Consider the following 17,273-nt stretch of genomic DNA (forward strand, 5'->3'; position numbering starts at 1 on the left):
TGCCAGGCTCCATGCGTGGCCCGAAGTCTGCGTGCAAAGAGCCTGCTCCTTTGGTTTTGCTAAATCGCAGAAGAATAACCAGGTTCTGCTGTAAAAATGTTTTGTACTTTTGTACTGAGACCAATAAAGATTTAAAAGGTACTTTGGCCCAAGGACTCCTGTACGGGGTATAACAGAGGTAGGCGAGCGGGCTGGGACAGGCCGGAGCGATGCGGTCTGTCTGGCGCGCTCAGCAAAACCCCTGCTGTCCGTGGCACCGAGGCCTAACGGCAGGAGGGCCAAAACTGAATCCCGTCGTTAGTGGTTACGCTTCAAGCCTGGTCGCGCGTCTCTTGCCGAGAGCGGGAAGGGAGCATGCTTGCACAAACTCAGGTGTTCAGTGAAGTGACAGCAGAAGCGCGCGGAGCAGGTGCCACTCCTGGGTGCAGGGTCATGTGCTGTGGGCAAGGATGGTGTTTTCCCCAAACGTACAGGAGAAACGTGGCACATTTCATAATGGTTCCAGCTAGTTTGTTTGATGCTTCTTTAAAAAACTTACCCAGTTCTGGGATGCTTTGCATTTGTGTTCTTGGCGCTGGGGTCAGGTAAGGTCATTGTGTTACAGTTGCAGCATACCAAAAAGCTGCAGCATCCTGCTTTCGGGTGTGTTCAGCTTGGGAAACCACCTCGTGGATGAGCAACAGTGTGTGACGTGCCGAGTGAAAGCAAATAGAAATTGAGTTTGGCCGCCTCCGTCTCAGATGTGAGGTACAGATGTGAGGTACAGATGTGAGGGACGTGTCTCCCTGCCGAGCCACCTTAATACAATCAAGTACACTCTGGTTGTAGCACTCCCTGGTGTCTGCACTCCACGCTCCCCATTCCACCGAGGTTTTCCACCCCACGTACTCAGGTGTCTGGGTGCCAAGCCCATCTTCCCTGGCAGCATAGGTCGGCGTCAGTCTAAGGCTGGCCCTTGCGCGGAAGCAGTGGCTGGTTTCTCCAGCGCAGCCACCGAGGAGCAGCAAGAGCTGGTAGCAGATTGCTCCGTGGAGACTTGCTGCAGCTCCCCTGACAGAGCCCCGAGACAAGCCTTTTCAGCTCAGCGTGCAGGAGGGCAAGTTAATTGACAGCTAAGGTGCAGACACATTTGAGCTCGCTCCCAAACGGAATAAAGCAAACAGCTCCTGGAATATCAGATGTACTACTCGTTCTTCCCTCACTAGAGAGGTGTTGAACTTGCCTTTTGATTCCCAGCCAGTGAATTGTCACCGTTAGCACAAACACTGTTAAATACATGACTAATAATTTAGTATTAAGGGTTCTCTGCCGACACGACATCACAGCTTTTGTCCCCAAAAACTTCAACAAGGCGCGTTTAGGTGAATTTTCCAGCCTGCTCTGGCTTCGCTGTAGTGGAAGGGGGAGGGCGGGGGTGGGACCGTGGGAGCGGCACACAACAGCGAATGTGTCTGGGGGACTCGGCTGGTCCTGGGCCCGCTGGCTGTACCTCCCTGCGCGTCGTCTGCGTTGTGTGTTGGTGTCAGTGGGAGGGTGAGAAGCATGGATGCTGGCAGTTCCTGTTCCTACCTGATTCGAGTGCTTTTCTTCTCAACTGTATTCGGCAGCGGCTTTTCAGCTCCAGTTGGGAGCCGACTCTCCTGGGCTAATCCCCTCACATCATCACACTCGATTTTCCTGAGAAGAGGAACAGTATGGATCCGAGAGGCTACCAACGCAGCCCGTTACACCAAGGGTGGCTGCGCACGCTGAGTGCAGAACTACTGCTGTCTGGCAGCTGAGGCTCCGCGGCGCCGTTCGAGCTGCACCAGCGGTGCCAAAACTGCTTTTCTGATGACTCTGAAATTGAAAACAGGAAGTGAATCGCTCACTTGGCTGCCCACCTAATGTGAGGAAAGAGATACACGCACCCAGGGGAGATGTCGCTTTTCTTGCAGGACGTTTAGACCCCACGCAGAATCTGGCAGCTTCAGCTGAGGACCAGAAATCCGTGGCACACCTAAAAACGGGCCCTGAAAGGGCAGCGTGTCGGTCAGCACACTCACGTTGCAAAGACAAACCCCGAGGTGCTTCAGGACGTGACTGCAATCGCCTCGATGAAGGTTCCCGCAGCAGTCCCTGGCTGTCTTCCAGCGCCATGAGATCACTGGCTGAAAAGTACTTCCTGAGCTTTCCAAAGCTCAGAGCAGATTTACCCCTTGCTGCAGCTGGCTGGGCTGCAGAGCTGCAGGGGAGGATTTGCTCAGGCTCCCGTAAGCGGAGGGAAGATACTCCACGTCCTGCTCCTGCCCTGCCTGCTTCCGCTCCACAACAGTCAAACGCAGGTTTTGGCACCGGAGGAACCTTATACCAGGAAAGTGTGATTGGTCTGCTCCGCCTCCCTGCCCAGCGAGGAGAGCAGTAAATCTCCTACTGCAGTGCTTTGGGCACGCACTCACCTGACGGCTAGAACTCTCTGGGAGCTCTCAGCAGGGTCTACTGCTGCGTGCCAAGGACCTCTTCCTGCTGCTGATCTTCCCCTGATCATTTAATGGCTCCCTCAGGTTATGGGATGGAGTCACTGAAAACGGGGCTCACCTTCCTCTACAGCAAAAAAGTCCAGTCTGCAGCACTTCATGGCAAGCAGGACCTTCTTTAGGTGCCGAGTTAGTCACCGAGGATGAACCACGGATGACAATTCCATGGCCACTGTCAATGGCAAAGGCATCTTCTTGTTCCTGTGAGCCTGTGGAACAGGAGCTGTGGCTCTCCCTGTGCCTGCTCCGGGCTCACTGCTGCTTCCCGCCCCGGCAAACCTTTTGCAGGGCATTTAAACATCAGGTCCTGGTGTCTGCTCCGGGCTCACTGCTGCTTCCCGCCCCGGCAAACCTTTTGCAGGGCATTTAAACATCAGGAAACCCCAGGGAGCCAGGAGGAGTTGGGACCAGCAGCAGTAGCTCCCTGCGTGTGTACATCCCTGAGGCACACTAGATTTTCCCTGCTCTGAAAGGCCTGTGGAAGGAGGGAAAATGCAGTTGTAGGAGTTACAAGTAAATCTTCTCCTCAGCCAAACACCAAACCACCCGCAGTTTCAGCTGCACCACCACCAGCCACCCATGGTCTCGGTGATTCCACTAAAACTGCATCCCGGTCATTTAGCAGCAGGAAGCACCCGGCACCTCCTTCTCCTGCTCCAGACCTGGCGCGCCCTTCCCTCCCTTCCCTGCTCGCTCCTACCAGTCCCGGGGACGCGAGTGTGGGCTGCGTCCCTTCGTGAAGCACAGTTTCTCAACCGGTTTTGAGGAAGAAAGCTTTTAATGAGCTACGTTTTCTCCCCGTGAGATCTCGCACATCATTCCCTGTCACTTCTGCTCCCATCTCCGTCTCACCCAACATCTGCATCATGGCAAACCATGATATAACACGGCATTTTCTTTGGAGGCTTTTCAATTTTAATAAATAAGTGGTACAACGGTGCCAAATCTGTGCGTCGGGGCTCGAGAGACAAGGCTGGTGTTCCTGCAGCGGTACTGGAGGACTGGTGCAGCCCCGGGGCTGGCATTTAATCCTCTTTAGCTTCTGTGGATGGGTTGGCATCCCATTTAACTCCAGGGAACCACTGCTGCCTTGCCAGTTGCTCTCTGGTAGGAAGCTGCTTCCGCAGGAGAGCGTAAGAACTAAATCAGGGCATAATCCCTGTGCCTTAATACCATCGTGCGTGAGTCACCCCGACAAATTAGGTAGCTGGCTGCATTACTGCTCAGCAATTTAGGATTCACGCTTGACAGGAGAAAACATTGCAGGGACTGGCCATCCTCCCTCGATGAGACGTGCATGGAAACGAGACAGGATAAGGAGCCCTTGGCTTGCCGGCGGTCACTGCCGGGCAGGGTGCTTTCTCCAGTTGCAGGTTTGCAGTCGGGTTTCTGTGGGACTTGAGGCAGAGCACTTCTTCCTTTCAGCGGCACCCCTTCTGCGTGACCTTGGGCACAATTTGGAGAAGAAACTGCGCTGAGGGATCGAACTGTCCCCTCTCCGTGTGCGTGCTCGCTGGGTGTGCTCTCACAGCTCAGCAGAGGACTTCTTCAGACTTTGTGAGAATACTTGAAATAAGAGGGGTAAAAAAAAAATAGTGAGTCCGCTGACTTTTAATCTTAACTCTGCTGCCTGTTACATTTCCTTTCCAGGGACAAGTAGTGAGGTACACTACAAAATACCCATGTCTAAGCAGAAGCCCCGGCCGTGCTCCCGGAGCAGAGGAGAGGGCACAGAGCTGCCCATTTCAGAATTCACCCTCCCTTGGTGAACTTCTGGCATTTGTTGGTTAGGCACGGGGATTTTACCGTGTTGCTCTGCTAGCAAAGGCTGTAACACAGACACCATTACTGCCAGTGCACTTTCTGCCATTATTGTAGTTTACCCACAGAGCTGCCAAAAATTTACACACACAGCCATGACAGCATTTTGCTCGGGCTTACAGCTGGAGGGTTTCCCAGAAAATCTGTATCACTAGTGCTTTGCAGGACAGCTATTCTTCCCTCTTCTACCTTCCCAGCACCATTTGTCACTCTGGGAGGTAGATTTATGGTAGCCCCTGCTCTGCTTTGGTCATTGCTCTCCACCGCATCAGGCTCAGTCATTATGGCAGCTTTGCTGAACGTGTTGGGCCAACGCTGCCTGTTCCTCTCACGGCTCTGAGGGAGGTGGGCACTCCCCCCGTTAGACGGCAGACAGAGCAGTCTGGAGCCCCCAGTGCCACAAAGCCACCCTCGGAGCAAAAAGCGAGGCCGTGCTGTGACTAACGCAGAAAAGCAATCCCCTCCTTCTTGAGATTTCTTTGTGGAAGAGGAATAAACGCAGGTTTGCTTATAAAAGTTACCAAGAGAGCAGTTCTCATTTTTTCATGGGTAATTTGCCTTCCTTCTCTCCAGATGCTTAGCCAACACAATGCCTGGCTATTCCATAAACACCCTCCGAAAAGAAAGTTTATCTGAAAAAAACCCCAGGTTTCTCTACACTCCCATCAGAAACAATCCATTTTTATGGTTTGCTCCAGCTCAAGCGAAGAGGGATGCCTGGCCTCGAGGTATCGCTGCGGCAGGTTTCTCAGGCCGGGGGTCCCTGTTCAGCTGCATCCTGGCAGGGGCTGGTGTAGGGCCATGGGGAGCGGTGGGTGTCCGTGGGCAGGGGAGGAGGCGTCTGGCAGGCTGGGCTGTGTTTGCTGCCGGCCGGACCACGTGCATGTGTCGCTGGGGAGTGACTTGCGTGCCAGGGGTGACACACACTGAATCCTTGACCAAATAGCACAACCTGCTTTGGTGCAGCTTCCCCTCCGGCACAGTCTGTCAGAACGAACACGGGTGGGATGGGCAAGTGCTGTAATGTGGAGAATAGGACAGCTGGGCTTTGCAAGGCGGGGACAACTCTTGAATAGTTTGCACGGCTTTGGGAAGATCTGATTTTGGGTGTCTGCCTACTGCTGGCACCCACAATTTGGGGAATATAAACCGCTGTAACTGGAGCTGCCAGCATGTGCCATAAGGACAATCCTGCTGGGTCTTTGCAGGTGCTCAGAGGGTAAAGTCTCAAGGAGGAGAGCGATACTGGTCCCAGTCCCTCTCCTGGCTGCAGTCCTAGTCCAGCCTGGAGCAGGGTGACCAGCATGTAGAGACATCACAGATCTATACATTATCACAGCAGTAGTTTATTTTCCTCTCTCCCAGTGATCCACATGTACTCGTCTGCTGAGAAGAGGCTCTACAAGGCCTCCGAGAGCCTTTTTGGGCTGTAACAGCTAACGCAGAACCTGTTGCTGCATCTAGGGCTGCTTTTCTTCCATGCACTGCCACCCATTTACTGCACTGTGCCACCCTCTCATCCAGTGCCATGCCGTCTCCCTGCAGCTCTCCACAGGGGCTTTTTACTTTAACTGCCTTGAGTCGTTCTTTATCATCAGCATCAGGATGCTGCTGATACGGGGGCAGGACACGTGGTTGTAGCGGAGCAGGGCTCAGCGGAGCCCAGGGAATCCCTTACACTGCTCAGCCTCCGAGCTGCACAGCCCAGAGGGGTTTTGGGGGTTCCTGTCTGCAGCACATAGCAGCGCTGCCTGAAGCTGCTCTGAAGTGGTTTTAAGTTCCTGTTGGAGGAGGGTGGCACTGGGGCAGGGACACGGGCTTTGACAAATCAGTCTCCACGGCTGGCGTTATCTTGGCATCGGCCAGAGACATGCCAAGGCTGCCCCTGCTCCCTGCACAGCCTCTGTGGGCTGCTGGGCACCGGCCGGCCCCGTCAGCCATGGGCGAAGCTCCAGCTAAGCTCTCCTACGATCCTCCCACCCCTGAAAAAACAATCATCCACTCGCTCTTTTTTTACCTTTGCTTTGACAGCGGGGCAGGGCCTGACGCAGGGGTCGTGTTGACGTAGTCTGGCTCATCATCTGGGCTTTCTGCCTGCAGGGCTGTGAGAGAGGGTGGGAGCACGGATCAGTGAGCGGGCTGATGTAGAACCACGCACCCAGCAGAGACACGCCGCGTGTCCCACCGGCGCTCAGCCCTCGGTGCCCACATGCTCTTGCGCCCGGGCTGGGAAAGCTCAGGTGACAGTGTCAAGGTCTCCTTGAAGGGGCTTCAGAAGGCTCACAGCAAGTTTGCAAACACTCTGCAAGCAGCCAGCGTGGACAGCGTTCCGGAGGCAAAAGGGACAGCCTTAGATTTAATCTGAAGTGCGCAAACAGGATAACAAGAATCAGTTTGCTTAGGCAGATCCCCACCGGAGACAGAAAGCTCTTAAATATATATATATGTATACTTTCACCACTATCTCCCAGGCCAGACTACCCTTTACGCTTCACAGGAAGCCACACGTTAGATTAAACGGCTGTGTAAAGGTTAGCGTAAGAAATGTGCACCCCGATTGCTGCAGAAGCGGGGCGAGCTGACCCACTGGATGTGCGTGCTGCACATTTCTCTGCCGGAGGGGATTACGAGGCTGAGCTTGCACCAGGGCACTTCAAAACATAAGAGGATATAAGACATGAAGGGTGACATTCTTCTGCAGCATCCCGTGGTCCGGGTTTGGGGACAGCATAGCGGTACAAGAAACACCACGTCCTGTCCCAGCAGCTTTCAGTTACACGTGTGTATAGCAATTTGTACATTGCCTTAGGTGTTTCCCGTGGACAACTGGGGAAACAAGAACTGAAGATGGGGCGATGGCTGCATTGCCTTGAGCGTGGTCAGTGCTGGGCTAGCATGAGAGGCACCCTGCCCGTGAGCCCCATCCCTAAATAGTAAACAAGTGCTGAGAACATACCTTCCACTTGCTGGACTTTCCATCTGTGTATCGCCGCGCTGTTCTCATAGTCGGTAGTGTCATCGGTGACTAAGAAGAGTTTGGAGAGGATGATGCTGAACAGCAAGTGGACTAAAAATGGACCTTTATGAAAACCCCCTCCTACCGCTGCACCCCGACTGCCCCGTGCACATGGTTGAGTTTCCAGCCGGGTGGCTGCTGTCTTGCTGCAAGTCGGCTGATGGCGACTCATCGCTTTTCCAGCCCTGACCTGTATATCCGAGGGCATGGATGTGGATCATGGTCCCCGCTGCTCCTGCCTCCTCTAACCACTCCATACAAAGCCAGTCAGGAGCAGGGCAGGCTTTAGCAGTGTAGAAAATGTGTTAATTTGCAGAAGGAAACCAAATTAACCTGTTCAGTGGAACAGGTTGCCCAGAGAAGCTGTGGATGCCCCATCCCTGGAAGTGTCCAAGGCCAGGCTGGATGAGGCTTGGAGCAACCTGGTCTAGTGGAAGGTGTCCCTGCCCATGGCAGGGGGGTTGGAACTAGATGGGCTTTAAGGTCCCTTCCAACCCAAACCAGTCTGTGATTCTATGAAACTGACTTCCTATTTTGAATGCAACATCCCAGGACAGAAGCTGGAAGCCCTTAAGCAGACACTGTGGCCCAACACCATCCTCCAGTTCAGTGGCTGCAGCCATTGTGGGCTGGACATGGTGAGAAACCTGAGCTGGGGGCTAGAACCACAATCTATCTTGGCTGTAACAGCAGAGGAAGACCTAGGGAAGCAATGCAGACCCCAGAGCTCCTGAATTGTTGCAGAGATCTCCTAATCGAAGGGATCAGCTCTGGACCAGTAAGTCATCACCAGGTGCATTTCCCTGCAGAAAGGGGAAACGCTCCAGGTCCGCTCTGCGCCTGCAGCAGCCCCTGCACCCCAGCTCCACCAGCACGGAGCTGATAGGAAGAGCCGAGCCTGCCAACGAGGGGGTTTTCCCTCGGCTGAGCAGGTCACCGTCCCTCTCTGCGCTGCCAGATACCTTTGTACCACACACGAACCACGACAGCAGCACACCTACCCAGTTCAGAGCCGTGAGGCACTCCAATGATGACGTTTTGATAGGAATTGGAATCCTCCTCTTTCTCTGGTGGAGAGAAGAAAGGGGGGGTCAAAGGGCTTAAGGGAGCGTAGGTGACCTGGGAAGATCCCTCAGCACTTGCAGGAGAGGGCTGTTCCCCACCACAAAATGCACGTTGGCTAAAAAATCGTTAGTCTTTGTGACAGCCAGCACCGACCCAGGGACAGGGCATCCCCGGCGCAGCCAACCCGGGTGATCGCTGCCCCATGGGAGCGCCATCACCGATGCTGTGCCATGCCAGCCGAGGCTCTCCGGCCACCGCACCACCCGTGGACGAGCAGCCAAAGCTGGTCCCGAGGCCCCGTGGCTTTGCTCACGGTTAGGAATAAAAAGCAATCAGCATAATCACAGCCCTACAGCAGCGCCTAAGGTGAAGAGGGGGAGGGCTGGCCCCGGGGGGAGTGAATCCCCAGGCTCCCAGCCCAGGTTAGCACTCAGGAGGGGGCTTCCCTTCCTGGCAGGTGTTAAGCTTGTGACTGTGGTGTCTTCTTGGGCTTATTCTCAGTTGCTGGGAAGTAACTGAGCCCCACTCCAAGCATGTAAAACCTAATAGCATCTAGAACCGAAACCTGCTTCAAAGAATTGAAAACCCCAAGCTCTTTGTTCTGTTGCTGGTTATTTCAGCTCTCTGGATGGGCCGAGAGCAGCTGAACCACGTGAGTCCCTATATTGCTAACCTCAAAACCTGCATCCAGGGGTGCTGACACCACCAGTGACACCCGTCCATTGGTGTGCTCATGGTACCTGAGCTGGAAAGGTTTGCAGGCAGGGTAAGCACTGCTGCTGCCCACCCCACAACCGACCGCGCTTCCCCAAAGCTGAAGGGGAGAAGCACGGGGCTCAGTGAGCCGACTGAGCTCAGCCAGGACAGGCAGTTCCTGCACTGGTGAGGGCTCCACTGCCTAAAACCACGCCGGGCAGGAGGGGAAGGCATTAGCCAAGCGAGCCACCCAGAGCAGCTCCGCAGTAGCTACACACTGACACTACCTCTGGGTAGTACTCAGCCACCGAAAAAGTAATAAAACTACAAAGGCATACAAAAACATTCATGGTAATACATTCAGGGTTCTCTTCCTCCCTTCTTGTTTTTAATGTTAAAATTTTTTGGGAAACGAAGTATTATTTCTTTTTTTTTTTTATATTTTTTTCTCCTTCCAGTCTCTCTAAATAAAAAATAGGATTCATGTTTTGAAATTCATTTTAGATAAAAAAAAAGGTTGCTGTCTGAGCACAGAAAAATGCTGAGCACCCAGGGGCCTGAAAACATCTCACTGCTGGAATATTTGCCCTGAAAGGATGTGTTTGAATGGAGCGGTGTTTTCATTCCACCCTCATTCACTAGACAAGCACACGAAGCGTTTGATGGCAGCCCTTTGTCAAAAAGCTTCTGGACAAGGACATGCCCTTTCCCGCGTGTCCGGCAGTACCCTGAAGGGCTGCAGCATCCACCACCCAGACCAGACCGAGCTAGGAACAGGAAAACGGCCTCGTTACACCAAAAGTTCCTCCAGGGATGGATGATTTGCTGCTGCCCAGGGACGAAACAGGGTGAGAACAGTGTGTCTTGTGCAATCAGAGCCACGGATGCGTTTGGGCTCTCCTGTTTATAATGAATGGATGGACTGACTGGGGCTTGGGCATCCCTCAATGCCCCACAGCGCCACTGCAGCTCTTAATGAGCTGACACTGGGTCAGAACATGCAGCGGTAATGCACAGACCGAGGTGATAAAAACCTCCCTGGAGCCACGGGCCAGCCGGGCTGGTGGCTGGAGAAGAAACCCATCTCGCTCGCATGGAGATCTTACCGTTGGGTGGTGTGAAGAACTGGGCACAGTTGTAGTAATCCAGAGACAGGGGCTCCCTGTGAGAAGGAGACCTGTCATTAGCTCCTCCTGCCCGGAGCAGCCCACGGGCTGCGCTGCCTGAGCTACAAGAGAGCCAGGAGCGCGCGGCCGCGCTAGGACCAGTATGGCTCCGCTCGCCCGCGCTGCTGGGCAGCGGCCGGCTACTTACACGTAGGCAGGGTCCCCTCGCAGGCAGTCCTCTGCAAGCACAAAGGTTTGCTGTCAGCACACCAGACCTTCACATGAACTCAGATCGCTGTCCCAAAACACAGCCGGAGAAACTCCCCAAGCACAGCGATAGCAGACACCCCCAGCAGCCAGAAAAGCCCTGGCATGGCTCTGGAGCCCATCCACAACCAGAGCCGGGAGGCTGGAGCTGGGGGAGGTGTCCCTGATCCACCCCAGACCCTGAGAAAACCAGGGCTCACCACTTCTTATGGACAGATCCTGCCAGCTGGCAGGGAGACCGGGAATATCCTCCCCGGTTTGGGAAAGGAGAGCAGGGCCCCATACGCCAGTAATCCTCTTAGGGCAAGTGCCAGCTCACGCTGCCCCGGAAGGGAGCGAGGGGCTCGCGAGCATCCCGTCCCCCTCCGCTCTCATCGTTAATCAGATCAGTGTGTCTTATAAAGCATCGGCTAAATGATCCAAGCCAGAGTTCTGCCAGCTGTGGGATGGCTGCCTGCGTGCTCCCTGCCGGCTCTCATCCCCGGTACCCTCGCATTGCCCCACAGCCTTCCCTCCCCGCACCCCCCGACGTGCGGCTGCAGCACTTACCTGTCAGGAAATTCTGATACCTGCACTCAGTCCTGCTCCCTGGGGAAAAGCAGAGGGGCACGTTACGCTCTGGCTCGGGCCAAGCAATGGGACCTGTTCCATGGTGGAGCGTTTCGGCATCAGCAGCTCTGCCCCGGCTCAGCGCTTTGCCTGGGGACATGGCTGCAAGACGGGACGCCCCAGGGCAGACGTGTCGGGACAGTCAGGGGTGATGTTTTAAATAGCCTGGCCTGTGGCTCTGACCAGGACTGCTCAGCCATTGCAGGACGAGCACTGGATTTTAAACTCAGACCCCGGCTAGTTCTTATTAAGCGTTGCTGCGTAGGCCAGCCACGAGCGCCAGGGGTGGGTGCTAATAACAGGAGAGAATTTTATCATTGCATGGCTTGTTTCCGGGATAGTCCCCGCCGTGCTTTGCCCCGAGCCCCAGCAGTGGGTGACCAGCCCCTCGGAGGCTCTGTCTTCCCAAAGCTGGTGGGAGCTCCCAGATGGCACCTACACAAACGAGCTGAGATCTGCAACATCCCCATTTATTAATTTTGTGGTAGGTGCTTCCCCTGTGGCTGCGTGGATGGGGAGAGCATTGACCCAGTGCCCATCCCAGGGGAGATGCTCACCGTATCCAGAGTGGCAAGAGGCACCGAGCTCCCTGGTGGTTTTCCTGAAAGAGAAAGGGGAGCTAAAATCCCTGTAGACAGGTCTGAGCAAACCGTACCAGGGGTTACAAGCCACAGCAATGACTAAACCAGTGGGGCCATCCATGAAACCTCCCTGTGATTTTATACAGGAAACAGATCAAGCAATAGGAAATGAAGAGTTTGGGGTCAAATCCCAAGATGGGAATAGCTATGCCAGAATCTGGCAGCAGAGTTATCGCAGCCATGTGGTTCTTGGGGGTTTTGGTGACAGAGAGAAAGAGATTTCTCGTGTCAAACCGCTCATGAGTGAAGAGTGGCCGTTTCTGTTTCATGATGTACCTGTTATGGACAGCCACAGCTCATTTCCTTGGGTGTGATTTAAACAGTTGCCAGTATGTCACAGTCAGACTGAAGAGAATCCAAGGAAAGACTAAAGCCACTCTGACCATCCATAAATTAAGTGTAGCCCAAGCCCCACCTCTAGGGTCCAGAACCCACCCCTAAATCCTGAACACATGTGTATGTAGGGTGATGCTCATCCAGCCCTGGCTCTGTAGCTTGGTTTGGGGCTGGGTGTTTTACCTACCTTGTTATCGGTAAGTTTTCAGGTTCCTTAATTTGTTCCAGCCGTCGGGCTGTAGCTAGTACCAAGAACAAAACGAGCTGTTAAGGATTACGGCAGCAGCAGATACTTCAACGAGCACAGAGCATCCACAGAGAGGATTCCCTGGCACTGGCAAGCATTTTTCTAACGCATCCCGCAACAGCTTCCAAATCATTCATGGTGGCCAAAATGGGAAACAAGTAGAGGAAAAGCTGGTGTCTGTGCAGACCTCAGAGCTAGCACACACACACCCGAGGAAGCTGCAATCCCAACCGCTGCTTTGTTTCCCATTCTCCCCCAAGCTCACTTGATTCGGGAGCCTTTCCCACACTCAGCACCAGCACGTCATAAGCTTTGGTTGGGCTGGAGCGAAGACTCGTGGGGGGTTTGTGGGGCTCAGACCCAGCAAGGTCCCGGGGGAAGGAGCGGCCCCACAAAGCCCGTCTGCAGACACTAGCATTTAGTACAGAGCCTGCCTGCAGCTGTTTCAGGATAAAAATCAAAAGGTCAGCGCCCAACCCAGCTTGCCACAGGAAGCAGTAAGGGGTGATGATAGATGAGTCACTCTTATCGATTCGGGTTCACCCACACTGTTGTTTTCACAGGCCGAACACAGTGGTTTGAAAAGCCCGAGTTCATAAGGCGTTGCCTTTCTGCGACGTTGCTTTGGTCATTTATTTTCAACGTGGAGGGAGATTTTTCCTGGACCTCAGAATTCACATCACTAGAGGTATCTAAGATGGCTGTGACAATCTTGGACTAATCTAATTTCACCACCTGTCTTCAAGGTGACCCATTGATTGTTACCTTCCCCCTGTTCTGTGCATACGGGAGCCCAATCCTGCAACCCAGAATCCCCGTACAATGTTCATACTCACTGGAACGGGATCGGATCACCTCAAATCTCTGCTGTCTTTCCAGCCTGGACAAAAAAATAGAGGTACAAGCTCAGGTGAATTTTGGGCTCTATGACAAGGAAAGTAGATGCATCCTCCCTGTTTGGTGAGCAGAGGGAAGAGAACACAGCCTCCAAGCTGGGCTTGGTGACACACCGAGGCTCATTGCTCGTGTCATCCAGGACCCACATGAGCTGGGAGCAGCTTCCCAGACTCCTCTTTGACCCTCTGAAGTCAAGATGGGTTTATGGACCACTGGCAGAGCAGCCAACATCGGCTAAGGGAAGGACCCAGGGATGAGAAAAACATAATTTCAATCAATTCCTACTCTGACACTTTCTGCACCACTTAAGGTCAGCAGGGCATTTTCACCCACAAAAAAATGGGTGTACACCCATGAAATGGCTTCAAACACCACTGTTTCACCTCCGCTGCCATCCCTGCTCCTGCCAACATCCCTTAACATCAGCCTGAAAAAATAAGAGACGTAATCAACAATGAAAATCACATACGTGCCCAGTAGCTTCTTTACTTTCCAGGTAACAGGAGAGCTGCGCTTCAGAGCACGAGAGGATTCAATGGCTCTTCTATGGTGGGTGCATACAGGCACCTACTAACTCTGACTTTGGTGCCCTGACAGTGTCCCCTTTTTCCCCTCCCCTCCCATCCGGGTCACCCCTGGTCCCAAGCTGCTATTGACAGCACGGGGCTGGCGAGGAAATGAGGTGTCAGGCGAAGGACCCCATTGCAGAGTCTGCAAACAGGCAGAATTAAACCACTTTGCTTGCAAAAAGCCCTAACTAACCCAAAACAGATCGCTAAGAGCGCATGATACCGCACGTCTGAAGTCAAACCACACAGCCCAGGGACAAATTTCAAGAATCTGGGACAATTCAGTACGAGCCCACAGGGGATGAAGCCTGTGATGGCTTTTCCATCGGTCTCCGAGGGATCACACCAAAGCCTTTCCTCCGATTCCAGGTGAGCAGGGCAGAAGCAAACACTCCGACCCCTCTGCACCACGTTTGTTCCTATATCAAAGGTTACAAGGCAACTTTCAATTTTTTTTTAAAATATCATTTAGCTGTGGTTTGTCTGTTGCTGAAGGAAATAAGGGGGCGTGCGTGTGTACAATGCATTTCCGTCATTGCTTATGCTGCGGGTCGGTGGTTGCTCCGGCACAGGGTCCCACCAACACCAGCCGAGGGCAGGGGCTTGTTTATGAACTCACCAACCTCTCAACTTCATCTTGGGGCATGACAGGACAGGACTTGCTCTTCCAATTCTCCCAGACCTTTTCCCAACTAGTTATTGACTCACAGGCATCATGGTCAGAGCTTCAGTTTCAGTTTGGATTATTCTTTGTATAATACTAATTTGGCAGCGCCCTGGGCTGGGGCACACTTCCCTGTGCACCCCATTCTGGGATTATTTAATTTTAAATCCAGATTTTGGCTGTGGGGCACGGAGCAGATCTGGCTCTGGCCAGGGTCTCACCCGAGGTGAGCTGTTTGGGGAAGAAACGGAATCGTGAAAGGCAACTTACTGGCTCCTCCGCTCACTTGGCTGCTTCTCTTGCTTGGTAGCTGGAAGCCAAGGAAAAAAACGCTCTTAGAAAAGAGTGATTTGGGAATTAAAGGTTGAAAAGATCGATAAAACACATTCACAAGACTCCTGCAGCTGAGAGCATGAGAGGATAGCGGAGGCAGCGAGCAGCACGTGCAAGAGGGTTCTCATTTATTATTTTTTAAACCACGTCTAAAGCACAGTATTTGCCTCAGACACCACCGAGCAAGCCATTCCTGCCCCCAGGAGCCCAACCTGCAGCCTCTCCCAATAAAACCCACCCAGTGCCCAGAGGTGGGCTTGAATCCCCATTTGGGTGGGTGCTCAGTCCGCTCTCTTCCCACTATACATGACGGGATCCCCAGCCTCTCCGTTCGTGCCTGCCCTCCTCCTGCACCTCTGCCCCCGTGCACAGGTAAGATTTTTGCATCTGAAGGGTGCAGGGTGTCCCAAATCCACCCACCACGGTGCCCACGGAGAAGGGTCTGCAGCCCATGGTGTTGCACCCACCCCAGGGAAGGGGGTCCATCCCACCCCCCAGCTGCTCTCTGGCCATCAGCTGAGACTCTTCCCAGCTCAAGCTGCTGGGAGCATCCCTGCCAGGACAAAGCTCCCCAAGCTGGCACAGGGCTGAGCAGAACCCAACCCAGATCCCCAGAGGGGATATCCCAAGGGGCAAGGGTCTGCCCAGCATGACCCCCCTGCCCGGCGCTGCAGGCAGGACCCCGAAGCACGCAGGCAGGAACTTACCGGAGAGCTGGCACTTGATGCAGAGGCTGACGGCGGCCCCGAGCAGCATCAGCGCAGCTGCCCACAGCAGCTCCAGCTGGGCCATGGTCCAGCCACATCCAGCCTGAAACACAGTGGTGAAGAGAACCCCGTCAGCTGCGGGGGCTGCCGCTCAGAAAGCTTTTACCCCACAAAATGCCACGTGCTCTCCCATCCCCAAAGAGCCAAGCGTTTGCTGAGGATGCAGAAGAGACTTTCAGGTTCTATTACCACGGGGCGGTGGAGGCTCCGGTCCGAGGGCTGCACACACACTCTCAGTGCCAGGAAGACCTGAGCACACCCCGGCGCTGAACCCCCGTTTCACCGTAGGGAGAGAGAAGAGACTCACGTGGTTCCCCTGAGGACATCAGCACAAAGAGGAAAAACCCACTTGGATTTACTCATTCCCAGTCCCGTTACCCACACTGCTGTCACCAAGCAGCAGCAGCAGGTACTATTTTTTAATATTCAGAAGAAAGGGTAAAAATCAGGCACGTTGAAACCGTCAGGGCTGCCAAGACCTTTGTACAAGGCTCTCCAGTTATTTCCCTGCAGCGCACAATTGCTTTAAAAGTTAAATTCCCCACACTTTCACTGTGTTGAGCTGGCTCAGACACCAGTTCTGCCCCTCCTTTCCATGACAGGCTCTTCCACAAACAGCAGCTAACATTCTGTAATAATCAGCATGATTTGGCTTCAATTTCTTCCTTTAAAATACAAACCATCCTATCAATATCACAGAAAACAGCCTGCTGGGGCTGGGACAGATCATTTAGCCCATTCCTATTCCCCGGGGCCAGATTTTCTTTACTTACAGAATATTTTAATTTATTTTTGCTTTCTAATAAACTTCTTTGGCCCCAGGGATTGAGAGCCTTCAGCTTGCCAAGGGCCAGTACATTGTGCTCTGCCTGGTGGGAAGCTTTACCACCCAGCCTGAATCTCCCGTGTTACAGTTCAAGCCTGCATTGTATTGGTATAACCACTGTGGATGGGCTGGGGAATATATATCTGAAAATCATACACAATTAAAATAATTAAAGCAATTAGGCAAATATCAATAACAGAAGGTAGAAAACAGCAGCTTGATTCTGTCCTGCTCAGCCCATTCTGTCTCCACTTGCATAAAATGGAATAAATAACGTTTCTCTGCCCAAACTGCACGCCACACCGACACCCCGTTGAGACGGGAGCAACCCCAAGGCCTCGTGGCAGCCGAGCCGCTCAGAGCTGAGCAGGCGTCCTCCTGCCCCGGCCGGTTGCTCGCGCTGCAGCCAAGATGCTGCGGGAGGTTTGCGGTCCAGTTTGGCCTTGTAGTCCCAGTTCCGTGTCCTGAATACCAGGGCACGGTCTACATCAGCGTGGGGCAGGGGGAGGAGAGGAGAGTCGCCCATTTCTGCTCCAGACTGCCCCGCGAGCACAGCCTCATGCTGGCCCTGTCCGGGGGGAGTGATCGGCGCAGGCTGGGCTGGGCTGCCTGCATCCTGCTGGCCGTGAGACCATCCCCTCTGGTGGGGGCAAACTGGGTTTATTTCTACTCCCTTCCATGTTGCCCGGGCTCACGAGGACACGGCACTCGCTCCGTCACAGCTTAGCTCTCTATAGACCCGCTGGGCCCTTTCCCTGCAGATTTCCTTGCAGCACTTTCTGAAGAAGTTGGACGGGTCCTTTCACATCAACGACATGCCCAGACCCCCACGGAGCCACCCCAGAGGCGCAGGACCCACAGCCACAGCCGGGATGTTGGGGATGGAGCCTGGGCAAA

The 17,273-nt window shown here is 53.9% G+C and overlaps 1 protein-coding gene across 1 annotated transcript; it reads right to left on the reverse strand.

Annotated features, from left to right (window-relative positions):
- Nucleotides 1-6,350: 6,350 nt before the first annotated feature.
- LAT2 (linker for activation of T cells family, member 2) lies at nt 6,351-15,575 on the reverse strand. The gene is made up of 7 exons (XM_010154294.1): nt 15,491-15,575; nt 11,037-11,075; nt 10,429-10,459; nt 10,221-10,276; nt 8,355-8,420; nt 7,294-7,362; nt 6,351-6,439 (listed from the first exon to the last, which is right to left on the reverse strand). The coding sequence occupies exons 1-7, from the start codon at nt 15,573-15,575 to the stop codon at nt 6,351-6,353; spliced, it is 435 nt and encodes a 144-aa protein (XP_010152596.1).
- Between the last annotated feature and the right edge of the window lie 1,698 nt (nt 15,576-17,273).

This window comes from Eurypyga helias, unplaced genomic scaffold (assembly GCF_000690775.1).
Source record: "Eurypyga helias isolate BGI_N326 unplaced genomic scaffold, ASM69077v1 scaffold3846, whole genome shotgun sequence".
Taxonomy (NCBI): Eukaryota; Metazoa; Chordata; class Aves; order Eurypygiformes; family Eurypygidae; genus Eurypyga; species Eurypyga helias.

What these genes read in the sequence shown, in the direction of transcription:
- LAT2 (XM_010154294.1), bottom strand. Translation starts at nt 15,575, where the DNA reads ATGGCCCAGCTGGAGCTGCTGTGGGCAGCTGCGCTGATGCTGCTCGGG. An exon ending in CGAGGGGACCCTGCCTACGT is followed by an intron (nt 10,277 to 10,428) that starts GTAAGTAGCCGG and finishes TCCTTCTCACAG; the next exon opens with GGAGCCCCTGTCTCTGGATT. An exon ending in GAAAGTCCAGCAAGTGGAAG is followed by an intron (nt 6,440 to 7,293) that starts GTATGTTCTCAG and finishes CCTCTCTCACAG; the next exon opens with CCCTGCAGGCAGAAAGCCCA.